Below are 20,681 nucleotides of genomic sequence, written 5' to 3' on the forward strand. Positions count from 1 at the left end.
AACTTTTGACTGGTACATATATTTAAATATAATATATATATATACAGTGGGGAGAACAAGTATTTTTGATACACCGCCGATTTTGCAGGTTTTCCTACATACAAAGCATGTAGAGGTCTGTCATTTTTTTAAATCATAGATGCACTTCATCTGTAAGAGATGGAATCTAAAACAAAAATTCAGAAAATCACATTGTATGATTTTTAAGTAATTCATTTGCATTTTATTGCATGACATAAGTATTTGATACATCAGAAAAGCAGAACTTAATATTTGGTACAGAAACCTTTGTTTGCAATTACAGAGATCATACGTTTCCAGTAGTTCTTGACCAGGTTTGCACACACTGCAGCGGGGATTTTGGCCCACTCCTCCATACAGACCTCCAGATCCTTCAGGTTTGGGGGCTGTCGCTGGGCAATACAGACTTTCAGCTCCCTCCAAAGATTTTCTATTGGGTTCAGGTCTGGAGACTGGCTAGACCACTCCAGGACCTTGAGATAATTCTTACGGAGCCACTCCTTAGTTGCCCTGGCTGTGTGTTTTGGGTCGTTGTCATGCTGGAAGACCCAGCCACGACCCATCTTCAATGCTCTTACTGAGGGAAGGAGGTTGTGGCCAAGATCTCGCGATAAATGGCCCCATCCATCCTCCCCTCAATACGGTGCAGTCGTCCTGTCCCCTTTGCAGAAAAGCATCCCCAAAGAATGATGTTTCCACCTCCATGCTTCACGGTTGGGATGGTGTTCTTGGGGTTGAACTCCTCCTTCTTCTTCCTCCAAACACGGAGAGTAGAGTTTAGACCAAAAAGCTCTATTTTTATCTCATCAGACCACATGATCTTCTCCGATTCCTCCTCTGGATCATCCAGATGGTCATTGGCAAACTTCAGACGGGCCTGGACATGCGCTGGCTTGAGCAGGGGGACCTTGCGTACGCTGCAGGATTTTAATCCATGACGGCGTAGTGTGTTACTAATGGTTTTCTTTGAGACTGTGGTCCCAGCTCTCTTCAGGTCATTGACCAGGTCCTGCCGTGTAGTTCTGGGCTAATCCCTCAGCTTCCTCATGATCATTGATGCCCCACGAGGTGAGATCTTGCATGGAGCCCCAGACCGAGGGTGATTGACCGTCATCTTGAACTTCTTCCATTTTCTAATAATTGCATAACAGTTGTTGCCTTCTCACCAAGCTGCTTGCCTATTGTCCTGTAGCCAATCCCAGCCTTGTGCAGGTCTACAATTTTTTCCCTGGTGTCTAACAGGTCTGTGAGAGCCGGAATTCTTACTGGTTGGTAGGTGATCAAACACTTGTCATGCAATAAAATGCAAATTAATGTCTCACAGTTGAAGTGTACCTATGATAAAAATGACAGAACTCTACATGCTTTGTAAGTAGGAAAACCTGCAAAATCGGCAGTGTATCAAATACTTGTTCTTCCCACTGTATACACACTACCGTTCAAAAGTTTGGGGTCACCTAGAAATGTCCATTGAAATACAGTGTAGACATTGTAGATGGAAATGGTTTATTTATGGAACATCTACAGAGGCCCATTAACAACCACCACTCCTGTGTTACCTAATCTGCCATTGGAACACAACATATCATTAAATAAAGTTGTTTTTTTAAACTAGCTGTTGTAAATGTGTCAAATGCTGTGTGTGGGGGGAATACATTTAGGGGGTTGTCTGTAAATTAATTAAATGGCCAAAGCATTTAACAATAATGCCATTTGCTGAAAATGTAACATTAGCAATGTATAGAAACTACATGTTGAACTGTAATGGCTACAATTGTTGGCTGGATTAAAAAGGGTGACTTTCATGAGGTGGGTACTTAAAACAAAAATAAATCATATATATATATATATATATATATATATATATATATATATATATATATATATACACTACCATTCAAAAGTTTAGAGCCACTAAGAAATGTCCATGTTTTTTGAAATATATAAAAAAAATGTCCATTTAAAATAACATCAAATTGATTGTTGTAAGTGACTATGTCGCTGATTTAAAAAATAAATATATATATATATTTATCAACATAGGCCCATTATCAGCAACCACCACTCCTGTGTTCCAATGGCACGTTGTTAGCTATTCCAAGTTTATCCTTTTAAAAGGCTACTTGATCATTAGAAAACCCTTGTTAGCACAGCTAAACTGTTCTCCTGATTTAATGACGTGATAACTAGTTGAGTATCTGGAGCATCAGTATTTGTGGGTTTGATTATAGGCTCAAAATGGCCAGAAACAGAACTTCTGAAACTTGTCAGTCTATTCTTGTTCTGAGAAATTAAGGTTATTCCATGTGAGAAAATGCCAACAAACTGAAGATTTTGTACAACACTGTACTACTCCCTTCACAGAACAGAGCAAACTGGCTCTAACCAGAATAGAACGAGTGAGATGCTCCGGTGCACAACTGAGCAAGTACATTAGTGTCTAGTTTGAGAAACAGATGCCTCACAAGTCCTCAACTGGTAGCTTCATTAAATAGTACCCACAAAACACCTGTCTCAATGTCAACAGTGAAGAGGAAACTCCAGGATGCTGGCCTTCTAGGCAGAGTTCCTCTGCCCATCTTTTCTTTTTATAGGCCAGTCTGAGATGGCCTTTTCTTTGCAGTTATGCCTAAAAGGCCAGCATCCTGGAGTTGCCTCTTCACTGTTGACGTTGAGATTGGTGTAGGCGGGTACTACTTAATGAAGCTGCTAGTTGAGGACTTGCTTGAGACTCCTCACTAGACACTAATTTACTTGTCCTCTTGCTCAGTTGTGCACCGGGGCCTCCCACTCTATTCTAGTTAGAGCCAGTTTGTGCTGTTCTGTGAAGGGAGTAGCACACAGCATTGTACGAGATCTTCAGTTTCTTGTCAATTTCTCAGAACAAGAATAGATTGACGAGTTGCAGAAGAAAGTCCTGGCCATTTTAAGCCTGTAATCGAACCCACACATTTTGATGCTCCAGATACTCAACTAGTCAAAAGAAGGCCAGTTTTATTGCTTCTTCAATCACAACAGTTTTCATTTGTGCTAACAATTGCAAAATGGCTCTAACTTATGTCTGCATCCCTTGTTCTCAATTTCCATCTGAAGACATACCCTTATCTAACTGCCTGTAGCTCAACCCCAGAGGCAAGTACAGTGGGCAAAAAAAGTATTTAGTCAGCCACCAATTGTGCAAGTTCTCCCACTTAAAAAGATGAGGCCTGTAATTATCACCATAGGTACACTTCAACTATGACAGACAAAATGAGAAAAAAAATCCAGAAAAACACATTGTAGGATTTTTTATGAATTTATTTGCAAATGATGGTGGAAAATAAGTATTTGGTCACCTACAAACAAGCAAGATTTCTGGCTCTCACAGACCTGTAACTTCTTTAAGAGGCTCCTCTGTCCTCCACTCGTTACCTGTATTAATGGCACCTTTTAGAACTTATCAGTATAAAAGACACCTGTCCACAACCTCAAACAGTCACACTCCAAACTCCACTATGGCCAAGACCAAAGAGCTGTCAAAGGACACTGGAAACAAAATTGTAGACCTGCACCAGGCTGGGAAGACTGAATCTGCAATAGGTAAGCAGTTTGGTTTGAAGACATCAACTGTGGGAGCAATTATTAGGAAATGGAAGACATACAAGACCACTGATAATCTCCCTCGATCTGGGGCTCCACACAAGATCTCACCCCGTGGGGTCAAAATGATCACAAGAACGGTGAGCAAAAATCCCAGAACCACACCTAGTGTATGACCTGCAGAGCGCTGGGACCAAAGTAACAAAGCCTACCATCAGTAACACACTACGCCGCCAGGGACTCAAATCCTGCAGTGCCAGACGTGTTCCCGTGCTTAAGCCAGTACATGTCCAGGCCCGTCTGAAGTTTGCTAGAGAGCATTTGGATGTTCCAGAAGAAGATTGGGAGAATGTCATATGGTCAGATGAAACCAAAATATAACTTTTTGGTAAAAACTCAACTCGTCGTGTTTGGAGGACAAAGAATGCCGAGTTGCATCCAAAGAACACCATACCTACTGTGAAGCATGGGAGTGGAAACATCATGCTTTGGGGCTGTTTTTCTGCAAAGGGACCAGGACGACTGATCCGTGTAATGGAAACAATGAATGGGGCCATGTATCGTGAGATTTTGAGTGAAAACCTCCCTCCATCAGTAAGGGGATTGAAGATGAAATGTGACTGGGTCTTTCAGCATGACAATGATCCCAAACACACGCCCGGGCAACGAAGGAGTGGCTTTGTAAGAAGCATGTCAAGGTCCTTGAGTGGCCTCGCCAGTTTCGAGATCTCAACCCCATAGAAAATCTTTGGAGGGAGTTGAAAGTCTGTGTTGCCCAGCAACAACCCCAAAACATCACTGCTCTAGAGGAGATCTGCATGGAATGGGCCAAAATACCAGCAACAGTGTGTGAAAACCTTGTGAAGACTTACAGAAAACGTTTGACCTCTGTCATTGCCAACAAAGGGTATATAACAAAGTATTGAGATAAACTTTTGTTATTGACCAAATACTTATTTTCCACCATAATTTGCAAATAAATTCATTAAAAATCCTACAATGTGATTTTCTGGATTTTTTTTTTCTAATTTTGTCTGTCATAGTTGAAGTGTACCTATGATGAAAATTACAGGCCTCTCATATTTTTAAGTGGGAGAACTTGCACAATTGGTGGCTGACTAAATACTTTTTTGCCCCACTGTATATGCATATTCTTGGTATCATTTGAATGGAAACATTCTGAAGTTTGTGGAAATGTTAATTGAATGTAGGAGAATATAACAGTAGATCTGGTGGAAGAAAAGATAAAGAGCATACGTTTTCTGTGTTTTATTGTTGTAGCATCATCTTTGACATGTACTAGAATAGCCACAGGGAGATCATTTTGATGGATAACACAAGAGGGCAACTGTAGGTGTGCAAAATTTCAGACGAATAACTTCAGGAATGGGTGAGCTACATGACTGTTACGGATACAAGTATCCTGTGTGTGTGTTTCTTTTCTCTCCTTCTCCCCTCACAGGTGAAAATCATCACTCCCCAATCATCAATCAGAAGACACACCTCCTCCTGTTTCCTACCCAATCACCGTTCCTTTCCCTTTGTTTAAAAACCCTGTCAGTTGTTTGCTGTAGAGCTAAATCTCTCTGTAGATCTCTCTGTTTCACTCTCTTTATGCTATCTTTTGTTTGAGCACCGCCATATCACTTTGTCCTCAACTGTGTATTGTTTTTGGTTATGGTGTTTGTGTTTGTTTGCTGGTGGGAAAAGCAGGAACCAAGACAAGTCGCCCATTGGCATACACTACCCGTAGGTAAACTTTGTTAAATACCCTAGTTAGAACTGGGCGGACCACCCACTGTATTTTTGGTTAGTTAGCTGTTGTTGAAATAGGCTAGTCTAGCTTAGGGGTGTTTTTTTGAATACTTATTTCTTTCCTTGGGTCCAGCTCAGCCCCTTTTCCTGCTCCCCCCATTACTGTGTGTTTTCCAGTAAACCCTGAGTTTGACGGTAGATTTCAATAGTCGTGGTTATTTCGTTCTCACTTTTACTTTGTCACTATTATAAATTGCATGAGTTATGTTACGGGTCTCATTACCATCCCCCCTAGCCTGTCGGGCCAAAAGGGATTCGTAACAATGACATTTAGCATGAAGTCACCCAGGTGTCCCACACAAGTTGCCCAAATGGCCGAAATGACCTGTAACTATATACAACATATCAAAAAGCAATTCTAACACAATTATTTTTAAATAAAAATGTTTTAAAACATTTGGTTAAAAAAAAGGGGTAGACCCTTTGGAAGTCCTCTACACAATATTTGGCTGCCTGTGCCATGTCCCATAGCAGTCTCTTTCTGATGTAAAGCAGAGGCAAACTGAACAAGTGGTGCAGGTGATGGGGGACTTCATGCGACACAGAACACAACGACATCTCCATGCTGTGCCCTTTTGGCCCTGAGGCACAGTCATGCCTGCTGTAATGAACTGTGGCATATGAACACCACTGGAGGCAGGAGTAGAGGGGGAAGAGGTAGAGCGGGCAGCTTGGCACCGGGGGCTCCCAGTCGGAGTCGTATCATTGTGAAAGAAAACAAAAATAATATTTGTATTGTATGAGCCTTTTATCATCACATAAAATAAACAGATATGTATTGTATAGAGCAGAGGGAATAGTCACTAAGGTGAAGTGCTGTTACATTCAACTCTGGCCATTGTTGTGGGCCTGCCCTCCCCCAATAGCACCCAATGGCTATTTCAAATGTAAATGGAGAGGAGTAGCAGGCGCAGTAGCCATGTGTGTGTTTGCTGTTCTACTCCATTCCATTTGAATAAAAAAATGGAAAATATATATCTGACATGGAATATACACACACACACAAAGGTTATGGGTCGTACACACACTATAGCAGTGTACTTTACACATTTCATTGCAAATTGGAGAAAAAAAAATCAATATATATTTTTGCAAAAAATATTTATATTTCATACAACGGAGTTAGCACTTACCCATCCAGAAGTATGTCCTGTCCTTGCAGAAACAGCTCCTCAATGTTTGAACCATAACACTCAAAGATTCCTCAAAAAAAAAAATAATAATAATAAATAAAAAAAATAAAAAATAAAAATAACTTTCCCGATCAATCTCTTCTATAATCTGGTGCAGATCTGTATACGTAGACTTGGACTTCGCTTTTCCTGATTTATTCGCCATGATGTCTTCAATGAAATCATTGAAAAAAACACTTTCCAAAACACTGCTGTGTGTAACAAGCGTAACTGCAACTACTCTGATGGTCAATGGCGAGAATGAAGTTTGTTACATGTGCGTTTACAAACAAGGGATGGTGGTTCAAACCATAACCATCACATACTGGCGTTTACCTCAGCTCATTGGCTATCTACCCAGCTATATTTCAAAAAGATCAGTGGTCATTGGGCAGAAATACAGTCAATCAACGAAGCTTCGCTAATATTATTACATTTACATTTAAGTCATTTAGCAGACGCTCTTATCCAGAGCGACTTACAAATTGGTGCATTCGCCTTATGACATTGGTCTTTGTCTTCAAATCAGTTTACTTCGGTCAATACTCCCCGCAAAAAAAACAATCAAGTTTGGCTGTGTTTCAAACATCCAGAGGATCCAGAGGATTGCACTGAAACCAACTATGACTAGATAAATAATTGTTTACACACACTAATTACGTCAAATGCTCCGTCAAAAGTTGATAGAGATGGAATTCACGACACAAACGGTTTACAAAATGTTTCGTTTTAGGCTATAAAAATGGATTTTATCAAAGAAAACGGCACTTCATTTGATCACTCGGACCCTCAGTAAGTGATAATTTTACCTTCAGATGTGAATGTGTCAAAACTGTCATGGTGGAAAATGTTTGTTGTTGATCGCTCTTCTCAAACAAAAGCATGGTGTTTGTTCTCTGTAATAGATATTTTCAATCAGAAAACGTAGTTTGATTACCAAGATTCTAATCTTTTGAAGGATGTAAGACACTTGCATTTTCAAGAATTGTTTAATATTACAATGTTGGATTTTTAGTTAGCTATACTGAAATTTCCCCCTGATGTTGATCCCTGTAGGGTGATCGAAGCCATAAGAGGTTATTAAGTAGGCAAGTCAGTTAAGAACAAAATCTTATTTACAATGACTGCCTACCCCAGCCAAACCCAAACGACACTGGACCAATTGTGCGTCGCACTATGAGACTCCCAATCACAGCCGATTGTGATACAGCCTGGACTCAAACCAGGGTCTGTAGTGACACCTCTAGCATCGCCACTCTGGAGGCCCAAGTTTAAACATTTCACATTTATTTTATTTACTCAATCTGTTTATTAGTAGTAAAATAATAACTCATGGTCATAGGGGAATGTTGTCATTGCAGGAATGAGAAGGGACGTGTACAGATGACATTTTCTGCATTCTTTGGTCCTTGTCTGACATGTGGTCGAGTTAGTAGACGTAGTTAGCTGTGTGCAGGGACTGCATGGAGGCCTGGTCAGCGCTGCTCACCACTGTGTACTCTCCCTTGGAGGCAAGGCCATTGCTCTGAAAATGTACATTTGTGATTCAGTAATCAAGGTATGTGGTTCCAGAATGAAGCATTGAGAGCGAGAAAGGAGACCGCAAATGGGCCACTACTTCAGGATACAAGAAAACTACACCACACAATAGCATTCCAATGATATTCATGTAGCCTGCACCTGTAAGCAAGGTGTCAACCCTACCCTAAAATAGCATAGCCCCTCCATCTTACCTTTGCTCTGGAGGTGAAGGCATCCTGTGCCGCTTTCTTGTTGGCGGCCTTGCCTTTCCAGGCGGCGAGGGCGGAGGCCTGGAGTGCACGGCCGTAGGAGAAGGAGAGTTTCCAGGGCCGGTGCAGGGCCGTCTGGTTCATGGCGTTCAGGTTCTGAGTGGCCTCTTCCTCGCTCTGGCCTCCAGACAGGAAGGTGATGCCTTGGGGGGGGGGGGGGGGGGGGGGGGGTTAGAATGTTTAGCAATTTGGTGATAGTTTCATTTCGGCATCACCGATCAACCAAATATACAATTTTTACTTCAAGTTTCAAGTCTACCTGTTCACCTAACCTCACCTGTTTGGGACAATCACAGTGTTGGATCACATCCCAATACTTACATTACCATCACCACCTCGACAAACCCCCAACCCAGTCTCACCAGGCACGGCGGCAGGGACAGTGCGCCTCAGGGCAGTGACGGTGGCCATGCCGACCTCCTGGGGGGTGAACTTCTTGGGGCAGGAGTGTCCGGCGGTGACCATGTTAGGCTTCAGCAGGGTGCCCTCCAAGTAGACATGGTGATCGTTCAGGGCCTTGTACGTGGCAGCCAGAACCTGGTGAGGGGAGGGTTGGGTTTAGAGAGGCGTTTGGTTCAGGTTCAGTGATGTGAACTTAAATTGGGGCATGACTGAGAGGAGAATGAGGGATGCGTTTGTAATTCCATGCTGGTAAACCAGTACAGCACTGGCTTTGTGGAAGGGAGAGAAAATGACAGAAATGTGATGCACGAGTGTTTAACTGAAGGCCAACAAAGTATTTGAGAGGACAGCAAGGTTATGATCACCTTCTCAGTGACGTACTGAGTGCACAGCAGGTCATGGTCTCCATCAGGCAGAATCTCTGGCTCCACAATGGGCACCAGGCCATTCTGAGGAGAGGACAGTTATCACATGTGGACACAGTATATGGACAAATCTTGCCTTTGAGGAATTCAGTTCAATTCTCAGTTCATTTGTTAGTTTTGTGCGTAAAGTCAGGTAGTGTATACAGTAGCAGTACTGTGTGTCTAAGACAATTTCCCCCGGTGGGACATTATATTTGAGCCTACCCTAAACACTACAGTTTTAAAACAAAGTTCTCATGGCATGCACACACCTGTTGGCAGATACTGGCGTATCTGGCAAGTACGTTAGCGTTCTCTGCGATAGCGAGGGCTGAGGGGCAGGCGTCTGAAATCTTGAGCACACACCTCCACTTGGCGAAGTCACAACCGTCCTTCTTGTACTGAGCACAACGCCCCGAGAGTCCATCAAGACCTGATGAAAGAGGTTTTTATAATACATTGCTTCCATGGTCATGCCACCATGTCAAACTGACTAAATGTGGGCTAGGGAGATAGGAGAAGCTGGTTGATTTTAATGTATAGCTTTAATGCATTTGTTACTTAGAGTTGCAAAAGAAATGAGCTATTCTTACCCTGTGTGGTCATCTCTCCATCTGTTCCATTCAGACCAGCTGTGCCATTGTCCACCTAGAAAACAAACAGTCAAACTATAACCCCTTTCCTAGGGTTGGGTGGTATCCAGATGTTCATACAGTGGTAGCGATTTTGTACCATACCGGAGTATGTATAACCAAAAGTGCACACAAGGGGCGCTAATTTCCCCAAACTTTATTGGGGGGCGAAACAATACTATTTAAAAAAAATCTAATTTTATTAGTCACATACACATGGTTAGCAGATGTTAATGTGAGTGTAGCGAAATGCTTGTGCTTCTAGTTCCGACAATGCAGCAATAGCTAACAATTCCACATGTTGGGTTCCGAGAATGAAATATGCTTATTCAGGTCACTGAGGGAGTGCTGAGGTTTAGAGGGTCTAGTCCAGAAGTTAATGGTTATAGGAGCAAGGTATATAGTGAGATGTAAACATGAGATGCAAGATGTAAACATTATTAAAGTAACATCATTAAAGTGACTAGTGATCCATTTTTTTAAAAAGTGGTCAATGATTTCAAGTATGTATGTAGGCAGCAGCCTCTGTTCGTGATGGCTGTTTAACAGTCTGATGGCCTTGAGATAAAAGCAGTTTTTCCAGTTTCTCGGTCCCAGCATTGATGCACCTGTGCTGACCTCGCCTTGTGGATGGTAGCGGAGCGAACTGTGGTGGTTATGGTCCTTGATCTTTTTAGTCTTCCTGTGACATCGGGTGCTGTAGGTGTCCTAGAAGGCAAGTAGTTTCCCCCTGGTGATACGTTGTGCTCTGCTGTTTCCTGAAGTCCACAATCATCTTTGTTTTGTTGACGTTGAGTGAGGTTGTTTTCCTGACACCACACTCCAAGGGCCCTCACCTCCTCCCTTTAGGCTGTCTCGTGGTTGTTGGCCATCAAGCCTACTACTGTTGTCTGCAAACTTAATGATTGAGTTGGAGGTGTACATGGCCACACAGTCATGGGTGAACAGAGAGTACAGGAGGGGGCTGAGCACGAACCCTTGTGGGGCCCCAGTGTTGAGGATCAGCAAAGTGGAGATGTTTCCTACCTTCACCACCTGGGATCGGAACGTCGGGAAGTCCAGGACAAAATTGCACAGGTCGGGGTTGAAACCCAGGGCCTCAAGCTTATTGATGAGCTTTGAGGGTACTATGGTGTTGAATGCTGAGCTATAGTCAATGAACAGCATTCTTAGATAGGTATTCCTCTTGTCCCGATGGGATAGGGCAGTGTGATGGCGATTGCGTCGTCTGTGGACCAATTGGGGAGGAAAGCAAATTGAAGCGGGTCTAGGGTGACAGGTAAGGTGGTGGCGATATGATCATTTAGGCAACAGGGATCTTGATCGAGGAAGGGATTGAATGTCTCGGCTGTAACCAAGAAGCTTGAGCTTGACATTTAGACACTTCGCAAACATAAATGCATAGCTTGAGCCCTGAGCTGGAAATAATTCATTTGACACATCATAGATTTCTTAGTTATACTAAACTTAGCAATAAGTGGTGGCATAGCACACACTTTCAAAATACCCTGATACATACAGTATAGAGCCCAAGCCTACCCTTTCCCAGTAGTGTTTGATTGTTATAATGCCATTATATTACATCACACACACAATCTTGATAAGTGAAACCGGTATATACTCAAGTAGTGAGTTGTTGGCTGGATGGGCATATGATTATAATTGCCTTCACCTAATCAATCTTATCAGTTGACTATGGGAAGAGTGTGGCCATGTCCAAATACCCATGCTAGCCTACTACATAATTAAACTGCATACTAATTTCAGCGTTTGATCTAGTACAATTCACTTCCCTGATCAAGGATTGAAGGGTGGTATTGCTGGTCCTCTCACCTTGATGCCGACCACAATGCCCTTGTCCTTGATGACCTGGGGGAAGAGGACACCCTTGTCAGACTTCTGATACAGTGTCTCGTGAAAAAAGATGATTCCACCAATGCAGTTGGGGTCAACTGCAGAGAACAGGAGGTCGCGGAAAGTCCGACGGTTCTCCTCAGTGTTCTCTACGTTAATCTTCTGCAGGCGGTTACTCATGGTGCCTGGATGGAGAAATTGGCAGGGAAGAACATTAGTGTTATTTCAGGGGGGAGAACAATGCCTGCAAGAATGACAGATTCCTGCAACTTCTCAAATTAAGGCTACCTCCAACTCTTACCCTTCAGATGCCAAACCCATACAGGCCACACCACTACTTGCTGAGAAAATACAACACCCACTTCGCCAACACCCTCTCCACCCCACTCATCCAGTCCTCCATGACCAGTTTGGCCTACTCACCTGTGGACTCATCTGCTGCCAGAATGCCCTTCCCTGGAGCCACAATCCTCTGGGCTATGTCAGAGAGTTCCTTCTTCTGCACTGGAGAGAGGGATGGGAACTGGGTAGTCATCCTGTGTAGGTGAGAAAAGTCAGTTAACAGAAAAAAAAGGAATTTAATCAATTCAATCCAGTAACCTATATTTCGTTACGTAGACTAATTTGTCTTGATGGTGGTTCAAGTGTGGTTTATTCTCAGACACTAACAGTACTCAACCACCTCTGCACAGGACCTTCACCCTCCTCCCTCAGCAACTGTCAATATATGGCTTGAAGTTTGAACTTTAGTCTGAAAGCTGGGGTGTATTAATTATGCCGATTCTGTTGAAAAAAAACGTTTAGCTCAGTTGGGTCTATAAAAAAAATAAGTGGATGGATGAAGTTTGAAGGAACCGAATACTTTACTCCACTTTAGAGCATAGACGTCGCCGACTTTTCAGATTGGAATGGCAACGTGTTTAAAACATTACATTTTAACTGCTACAACTTTGTTTAATAATGCTTAGCGATTAACCGACATTTCTTTTTTGTCGATTCATTAAACAACTAATTGACCGAGTTCTGTTCAATTACTTGAATTCCATTTAGTTCGTTTTTTTCTCTCTAGAGAAATCAAATAATTTACGAGAGAAATCAAGTCAAGAACTATGTGGGACGCTGGGCTGAAAGGAGTTTGTTTTCATTAAGCAAATATTCAACCTAGTTCTGCGCAGAAGAGTGGTAATTAGCTACCATAATCAGCGCATATTTCCGGCTCGGACAGAAACTGATCAGAGATCTACATATAATGACGAGATGCTCATGTCTCCGCCCTAAAACTGTGTCGTTGTCCCAAAATAACCCATAAACGCATTTTGGCAAGAGTGAAACCTCTCGCTTCAGCTCTTCCCCTCTAGACATATACTATTATGCCTGCTACTGTCGATAGACTGCATAGACAGCATGGGAGAGGAATGTACACAACTAAATGACAGGTTGAAAGTGTGCTATATCTACTTTGAAGAACAAGTCAAATGATTGTCAATGACAGCGCTGCAGCATAGGCAGGCTAGCTACACAGGTTGGCTAAAGACAGTAAGCCTGGGGAGCACAGATGACGTTAGATTTGTCGTCTTGGCTGCCAAGACTCTACCTGAGCAGAAATGAGATGGCTACGGAATTTAAAAAAAACGAATATACACAAATAACATCTTATTTAATTTCCTATTCTATTGATGTCTACCCAACGTGGACCTGACTGAGACAATATAATAGTTTCAATGTTTTGGCAGTTACATTTTCACTTATTTCTGTTGTCTTATGTCTGTGCTTTGCAGCATTTTTTTTATCCCAGCCCCCGTCCCCACAGGAGGCATTTTGCCTTTTGATAGGCCGTCATTGTAAATAAGAATTTGTTCTTAACTGACCTAGTTAAATCAAGTTTACAAAAAACATGATTGACTTTGTAATTTCCATTAAAAGCGCCAAAATCAGTTTGTCATTATTTTATAATGCATTTAATGTTTTAAAAATAAGAATTGTAATCGAAAACAGTGATTATCCTAATAGAACTGAAAACGGCCTCGAAATACATTAATCACTCAGCACTATCGTTTATGTACCCACCAGCTTTTACGTCACCTTTAGTGTTAGGTATAAAACGTTTTGCAACAGAATCTGCGTAATGAATACACCCATGATAAATTACCCTCTCCCTGGGATAAATAGGTTCACAGTAAACCGGGAGTCAGTCGTACCATTTAAAATATAATTAAAAGAGCATTCCGGAGGACCAGAAAGGTATATTTTGCCAACACATTCGCGATAACAAGATTACCCTACATAATTAACACAAGTTAAGCCAGCCAGAACATAAGCGCAGGTAGAACGCTGATGTAAATGTACATTTTGTGGGGCATTTCAGACTAGCTAAACGCTGACAATCACGCGCTGTCGAGTTACAGGATTTCAATTACATACGTGTATATCTACATTTGAGATAAGCAAAAAAAAGTTATAGGCTTACACTTGCATTACAAAGAGTTCGCCTACACTGCTTTGACTAGACAGAAGAGGTATCTGACGCATGGGTTGCAGAGGTTCGCATACTTCATCGAGCCTAAAAAAAATGCAAACTTCCAAAGACTTTCTTGCAACATCGGACTGAAACGTTTTAACCTACTACAATTCCATTGCAACATTTCAGAGCATCTACTTTCAGCGCTGCTGTCCACCGGCAACCTTTCCCAACGTTTTAGTACGTTTAGGCTAAGCTTGAAGCTGAGAGGAAAACTTACTTAAAAATATGACAAAGTCAACACCGACAGCTGCAGAAAATGAATAGAAAATGGGTCTTCTACTTCCAAGCAACAATTATGACTCGTTGAGAAGGCCGATTCCGGCTTACAAAGCATTATTTATTGAACGGGATGACGGAGGCGGGGAGGCTGCAATTGGTCGAGAAAGTCGGACGGGGGCTTGTTAGTGTATCAATGCATCTTTTGTGGACTTTGAGTTTTATCAGAAGTTGATAGTATGACTTCCAAGATAAAAGGAAGGCCATGTATACTCAGGTAACCCTTTGTTATACATTACAGCACGCGTTGAGTGCATGATGATGGTGTGTGTGCCTTAAAATAAATCCAGATAATATTTATTATGTTGCTTTTCAGGTTTCATACTGTCTTGTCAATCCTGCTGTTGTGTGTGTGTGTGTGTGTGTGTGTGTGTGTGTGTGTGTGTGTGTGTGTGTGTGTGTGTGTGTGTGTGTGTGTGTGTGTGTGTGTGTGTGTGTGTGTGTGTGTGTGTGTGTGTGTGTGTGTGTGTGTAGGCTACATATGTACATCTGTCTGTACGTCAAATCAAAGTTAATTGGTCTCTTACACAGTTTAACAGACGATATAGCGGGTGCAGTGAAATGCGTATGTAGCTAGCTCCTTACAAAGCAGTAAAATGTCAACAACAAATACACAAATAACAAAACAATAAATACAATAAATATCTGAATGAATCCGATAAACAACACGAATAGCACTGTAACAGTAATTCAAACCAGTGGCGGCTGGTGGCACTTTAAATGGGGAGGAGGCTCATAGTAGTGGCTGGAATGGAATTTCTGCAGATCCAGTTTCTGCTGTTTTGCCTGTGGCCATTGAACCTCCCTGACCTGTTCACCAGACGTGCTACCTTGTCGTGCTGCTGCTCCAGTTTCAACTGTCCTGCCTGCGGCTATGGAACCCTGACATGTTTAACCGGATTTGCTGCATTGTCCCGGACTTGCTGTTTTCGACCCTTTCTCTCTCTACCTACCGCACCTGTTGTCTCGACCTCTGAATGATCGGCTATGAAAAGACAACGGACATTTACTCCTGAGGTGCTGACCTGTTGCACCCTCTACAACCACAATTATTACTGGTCATCTATGAACGTTTGAACACCTGGTTTCCATCATAGGAGGTTGGTGGCACCTTAATTGGGGAGGACGAGCTCGTGGTAATGGCTGGAGCAGATTCTGTGGAATGGTATCAAATACATAAAAAAAATGTAATCAAATTTTGTCACATGCACCGAATACAACATGTGCAGACCTTACAGTGAAATGCTTACTTATAAGCCCATAACCAACAATGCTTTAAGAAGTTTGAAGGGAAAAAAATTGTTCAGTAAAAAATACATGTTTAGGGCTGTCCTCTGACATTGCCTGGTATAGAGGTCCTGGGTGGCAGGAAGCTTGGCCCCAGTGATGTACTGAACCATGGTTTCCATGTGTTTGATACCATTCCATTCACTCCATTCCAATCATTATTATGAGCCGTCCTCCCCTCACAAGATATACTAAGAAGGATATGTACAGCAGTACATATATTAGAGCGAGCTATGTCAAGAATCCAGTATATAAACAAATGTGCAGTGTGTGTGTATAAACAGTGTTAACTAAAATGCAATGTACAGTAGAATGAGCTATGTCGAGAACACAGCATTTAAATACACAATACAAAACCCATTGGCATCTGAGACACCTGTCTCTACTTCTAGGTTTGTCGGTTTTAGAATGGAGTTATCGTCTACAATGGATTGGTGTCGAAATGACAGAAACCCCTAAAACTCAACTAATAAGTAATTTATGTCTGCATAGGTCAGCAGTATCTGATATATTGCTCTGATAAGGTTCATTTGGAATCATGCTATAACACTTTATAACAGTTCAGGAAGACAAAGGTCGACTGCTGTGTGCCAACCAAGTAAGTCATGTTTGAAAAATACTTATTTGGTGGAAATTGAATTGTGTTATGTGGTGCACACATTGTAATAATTTACTTGGGACATATAAGTAATTACTTTAATGGCCATGGGCAGGGACAACCTACAGTGCCTTCAGAAAGTATTCACACCCCTTGACTTTTTCCACATTTTGTTGTGTTACAGGCAGAATTTAAAATGGTTTAAATTGAGATTATTTTTGTCACTGACCTACACACAATACCTTATAATATCAAAGTGGAATTGTGTTTTTCTAAATGTTTACAAATAATTTAAAAATTAAAAGCTGAAATGTATTGAGTCAATAAGTATTCAACCCCTTTGTTATGGCAAGCCTAAATCAGTTAAAGAGAAAAAAATGTGCTTAACAAGTCACATAATATGTTTCATGGACTCACCTTGTGGGCAATGACAATGTTAATAATAACATGATTGGTTAATGACTACCTCATCTCTGACCTCACACATACAATTATCTGTAAGCTCCCTCTGTCGAACAGTGAATTTCAAAAACAGATTCACTTTAAAACAGTTACAGAGTTTAATGGCTGTGATAGGACAAAACTGAGGATGGATCAAAAACATTGTAGTTACTCCCCTGTACTAACCAAATTGGCTGCATGAAAAAAAAGGATGTGTGTACAAATATTCCAAAAATTGCATCCTGTTTGCAACTAGGCACTAAAGTAATACTGCAAAAAAATGTGGCAAAGCAATTTACTGTCATGTTTTGTCATTTATTATCATGTCTTGTCCCTGTGCTTCCCATTCTATTCGTTTCCCTCTGCTGGTCTTATTAGGTTCTTTCCCTCTTTCTAGCCCTCTCTCTCCCCCTCCCTCTCTCACTCTCTCGCTCTCTCTTCTCTCTATCGTTCCGTTCCTGTTCCCAGCTGTTCCTATTCCCCTAATCATCATTTAGTCTTCCCACACCTGTTCCCGATCCTTTTCCCTGATTAGAGTCCCTATTTCTCTCCTTGTTTCCCGTACCTGCCCTGTCGGATCCTCATTTATATTCACCGTGCTGTGTCTATGTTTTGCCCTGTCGTGTCGTGTTTCCCTCAGATGCTGCGTGGTGAGCAGGTGTCTGAGTCTGCTAGGTTCAAGTGCCTTCCCGAGGCAACCTGCAGTTCTCGATCAAGTCTCCAGTCTGTTCTCGTCTTTACGTGTAGTATTATGCTTTTTGTTTTGTAATGTTTATTCTGGATTAAATACTCTGTTTTCGCCAAGTCGCTTTTGGGTCCTCATTCACCAGCATGACAGAAGGATCCGACCGAGGAATGGACCCAGCGACTACAGACGCTCGTAACACTGCCGTCGAGATCCAAGGAGCCATGCTCGGCAGACACGAGCAGGAATTGTCTGCTGCTCGCCATGCCGTGGAGAACCTGGCCGCTCAGGTTTCCGACCTCTCTGGACAGTTCCAGAGTCTTCGTCTCGTGCCACCTGTTACTTCCTGGCCTGCCGAGCCTCCAGAACCTAGGGTTAATAACCCACCTTGCTACTCCGGGCAGCCCACTGAGTGCCGCTCCTTTCTCACCCAGTGTGAGATTGTGTTCTCTCTCCAACCCAACACATACTCTAGAGAGAGCTCGGGTTGCTTACGTCATTTCACTCCTTACTGGCCGGGCCCGAGAGTGGGGCACAGCTATCTGGGAGGCAAGGGCTGATTGTTCTAACAATTACCAGAACTTTAAAGAGGAGATGATTCGGGTTTTTGACCGTTCAGTTTTTGGTGGGGAGGCTTCTAGGGTCCTGGCTTCCCTATGCCAAGGTGATCGATCCATAACGGATTACTCTATAGAGTTTCGTACTCTTGCTGCCTCTAGTGACTGGAACGAGCCGGCGCTGCTCGCTCGTTTTCTGGAGGGACTCCACACAGTGGTCAAAGATGAGATTCTCTCTCGGGAGGTTCCTTCCAGTGTGGACTCTTTGATTGCTCTCGCCATCCGCATAGAACGACGGGTAGATCTTCGTCACCAGGCTCGTGGAAGAGAGCTCGCATCTACGGTGTTTCCCTGCTCCGCATCGCAACCATCTCCCTCCTCTGGCTCTGAGACTGAGCCCATGCAGCTGGGAGGGATTCGCATCTCGACTAAGGAGAGGGAACGGAGGATCACCAACCGCCTGTGCCTCTATTGCGGATTTGATGGACATTTTGTTAATTCATGTCCAGTAAGAGGCCAGAGCCCATCAGTAAGCGGAGGGCTACTGGTGAGCGCTACTACTCAGGTCTCTTCATCTAGATCTTGTACTACTATGTCGGTCCATCTACGCTGGACCGGTTCGGGTGCTACATGCAGTGCCTTGATTGACTCTGGGGCTGAGGGTTGTTTCATGGACGAAGCATGGGTTCGGAAACATAACATTCCTTTCAGACAGTTAGACAAGCCTACGCCCATGTTTGCCTTAGATGGTAGTCATCTTCCCAGTATCAAATTTGAGACACTACCTTTAACTCTCACAGTATCTGGTAACCACAGTGAGACTATTTCTTTTTTGATTTTTCGTTCACCTTTCACACCTGTTGTTTTGGGTCATCCCTGGCTAGTATGTCATAATCCTTCTATTAATTGGTCTTGTAATTCTATCCTATCCTGGAACGTATCTTGTCATGTGAAGTGCTTAATGTCTGCCATCCCTCCCATTTCTTCTGTCCCCACTTCTCAGGAGGAACCTGGCGATTTGACAGGAGTGCCGGAGGAATATCATGATCTGCGCACGGTCTTCAGTCGGTCCCGAGCCAACTCCCTTCCTCCTCACCGGTCGTATGATTGTAGTATTGATCTCCTTCCGGGGACCACTCCTCCTCGGGGTAGACTATACTCTCTGTCGGCTCCCGAACGTAAGGCTCTCGAGGATTATTTATCTGTGTCTCTTGACGCCGGTACCATAGTGCCTTCTTCCTCTCCGGCCGGGGCGGGGTTCTTTTTGTTAAGAAGAAGGACGGTACTCTGCGCCCCTGCGTGGATTATTGAGGGCTGAATGACATAACGGTTAAGAATCGTTATCCGCTTCCCCTTATGTCATCAGCCTTCGAGATTCTGCAGGGAGCCAGGTGCTTTACTAAGTTGGACCTTCGTAACGCTTACCATCTCGTGCGCATCAGAGAGGGGGACGAGTGGAAGACGGCGTTTAACACTCCGTTAGGGCATTTTGAGTACCGGGTTCTGCCGTTTGGTCTCGCCAATGCGCCAGCTGTTTTTCAGGCATTAGTTAATGATGTTCTGAGAGACATGCTGAACATCTTTGTTTTTGTCTATCTTGACGATATCCTGATTTTTTCACCGTCACTCGAGATTCATGTTCAGCACGTTCGACGTGTTCTACAGCGCCTTTTAGAGAATTGTCTCTACGTAAAGGCTGAGAAGTGTTCTTTTCATGTCTCCTCCGTTACTTTTCTCGGTTCCGTTATTTCCGCTGAAGGCATTCAGATGGATTCCGCTAAGGTCCAAGCTGTCAGTGATTGGCCCGTTCCAAGGTCACGTGTCGAGTTGCAGCGCTTTTTAGGTTTCGCTAATTTCTATCGGCGTTTCATTCGTAATTTCGGTCAAGTTGCTGCCCCTCTCACAGCTCTTACTTCTGTCAAGACGTGTTTTAAGTGGTCCGGTTCCGCCCAGGGAGCTTTTGATCTTCTAAAAGAACGTTTTACGTCCGCTCCTATCCTCGTTACTCCTGACGTCACTAGACAATTCATTGTCGAGGTTGACGCTTCAGAGGTAGGCGTGGGAGCCATTCTATCCCAGCGCTTCCAGTCTGACGATAAGGTTCATCCTTGCGCTTATTTTCTCATCGCCTGTCGCCATCTGAGCGCAACTATGATGTGGGTAACCGTGAACTGCTCGCCATCCGCTTAGCCCTAGGCGAATGGCGACAGTGGTTGGAGGGGCGACCGTTCCTTTTGTCGTTTGGACAGACCATAAGAACCTTGAGTACATCCGTTCTGCCAAACGACTTAATGCCCGTCAAGCTCGTTGGGCGTTGTTTTTCGCTCGTTTCGAGTTTGTGATTTCTTACCGTCCGGGTAGCAAGAACACCAAGCCTGATGCCTTATCCCGTCTGTTTAGTTCTTCTGTGGCTTCTACTGATCCCGAGGGGATTCTTCCTTATGGGCGTGTTGTCGGGTTGACAGTCTGGGGAATTGAAAGACAGGTTAAGCAAGCACTCACGCACACTGCGTCGCGCGCGCTTGTCCTAGTAACCTCCTTTTCGTTCCTGTTTCCACTCGTCTGGCTGTTCTTCAGTGGGCTCACTCTGCCAAGTTAGCTGGTCATCCCGGTGTTCGAGGCACTCTTGCGTCTATTCGCCAGCGAT

General features: G+C 43.2%; 2 protein-coding genes across 2 annotated transcripts in view; one reads left to right on the forward strand and one right to left on the reverse strand.

Annotated features, from left to right (window-relative positions):
• Nucleotides 1-7,557: 7,557 nt before the first annotated feature.
• Nucleotides 7,558-14,562, reverse strand: LOC123993273 (fructose-bisphosphate aldolase B-like). Its single transcript, XM_046295209.1, has 9 exons — nt 14,408-14,562; nt 12,093-12,205; nt 11,649-11,854; nt 9,777-9,831; nt 9,456-9,616; nt 9,145-9,228; nt 8,740-8,914; nt 8,321-8,520; nt 7,558-8,112 (listed from the first exon to the last, which is right to left on the reverse strand). The coding sequence occupies exons 2-9, from the start codon at nt 12,202-12,204 to the stop codon at nt 8,017-8,019; spliced, it is 1,089 nt and encodes a 362-aa protein (XP_046151165.1). The 5' UTR covers nt 12,205; nt 14,408-14,562; the 3' UTR covers nt 7,558-8,016.
• A 1,767-nt stretch (nt 14,563-16,329) lies between these two features.
• Nucleotides 16,330-20,681, forward strand: part of LOC123993271 (E3 ubiquitin-protein ligase BRE1A-like) — a 29,556-nt gene continuing 25,204 nt past the window's right edge. Inside the window, exon 1 of the mRNA XM_046295206.1 lies at nt 16,330-16,351. The gene's annotated coding sequence lies outside the window, so the exon portion shown is untranslated. The remainder of the gene's footprint in view (nt 16,352-20,681) is intronic.

Source organism: Oncorhynchus gorbuscha, linkage group LG13, assembly GCF_021184085.1.
Source record: "Oncorhynchus gorbuscha isolate QuinsamMale2020 ecotype Even-year linkage group LG13, OgorEven_v1.0, whole genome shotgun sequence".
Lineage (NCBI taxonomy): Eukaryota > Metazoa > Chordata > Actinopteri > Salmoniformes > Salmonidae > Oncorhynchus > Oncorhynchus gorbuscha.

What these genes read in the sequence shown, in the direction of transcription:
- LOC123993273 (XM_046295209.1), bottom strand. Translation starts at nt 12,204, where the DNA reads ATGACTACCCAGTTCCCATCCCTCTCTCCAGTGCAGAAGAAGGAACTC. An exon ending in GGCAGCAGATGAGTCCACAG is followed by an intron (nt 11,855 to 12,092) that starts GTGAGTAGGCCA and finishes TTCTCCATCCAG; the next exon opens with GCACCATGAGTAACCGCCTG. An exon ending in ACGCCAGTATCTGCCAACAG is followed by an intron (nt 9,229 to 9,455) that starts GTGTGTGCATGC and finishes TCCTCTCCTCAG; the next exon opens with AATGGCCTGGTGCCCATTGT.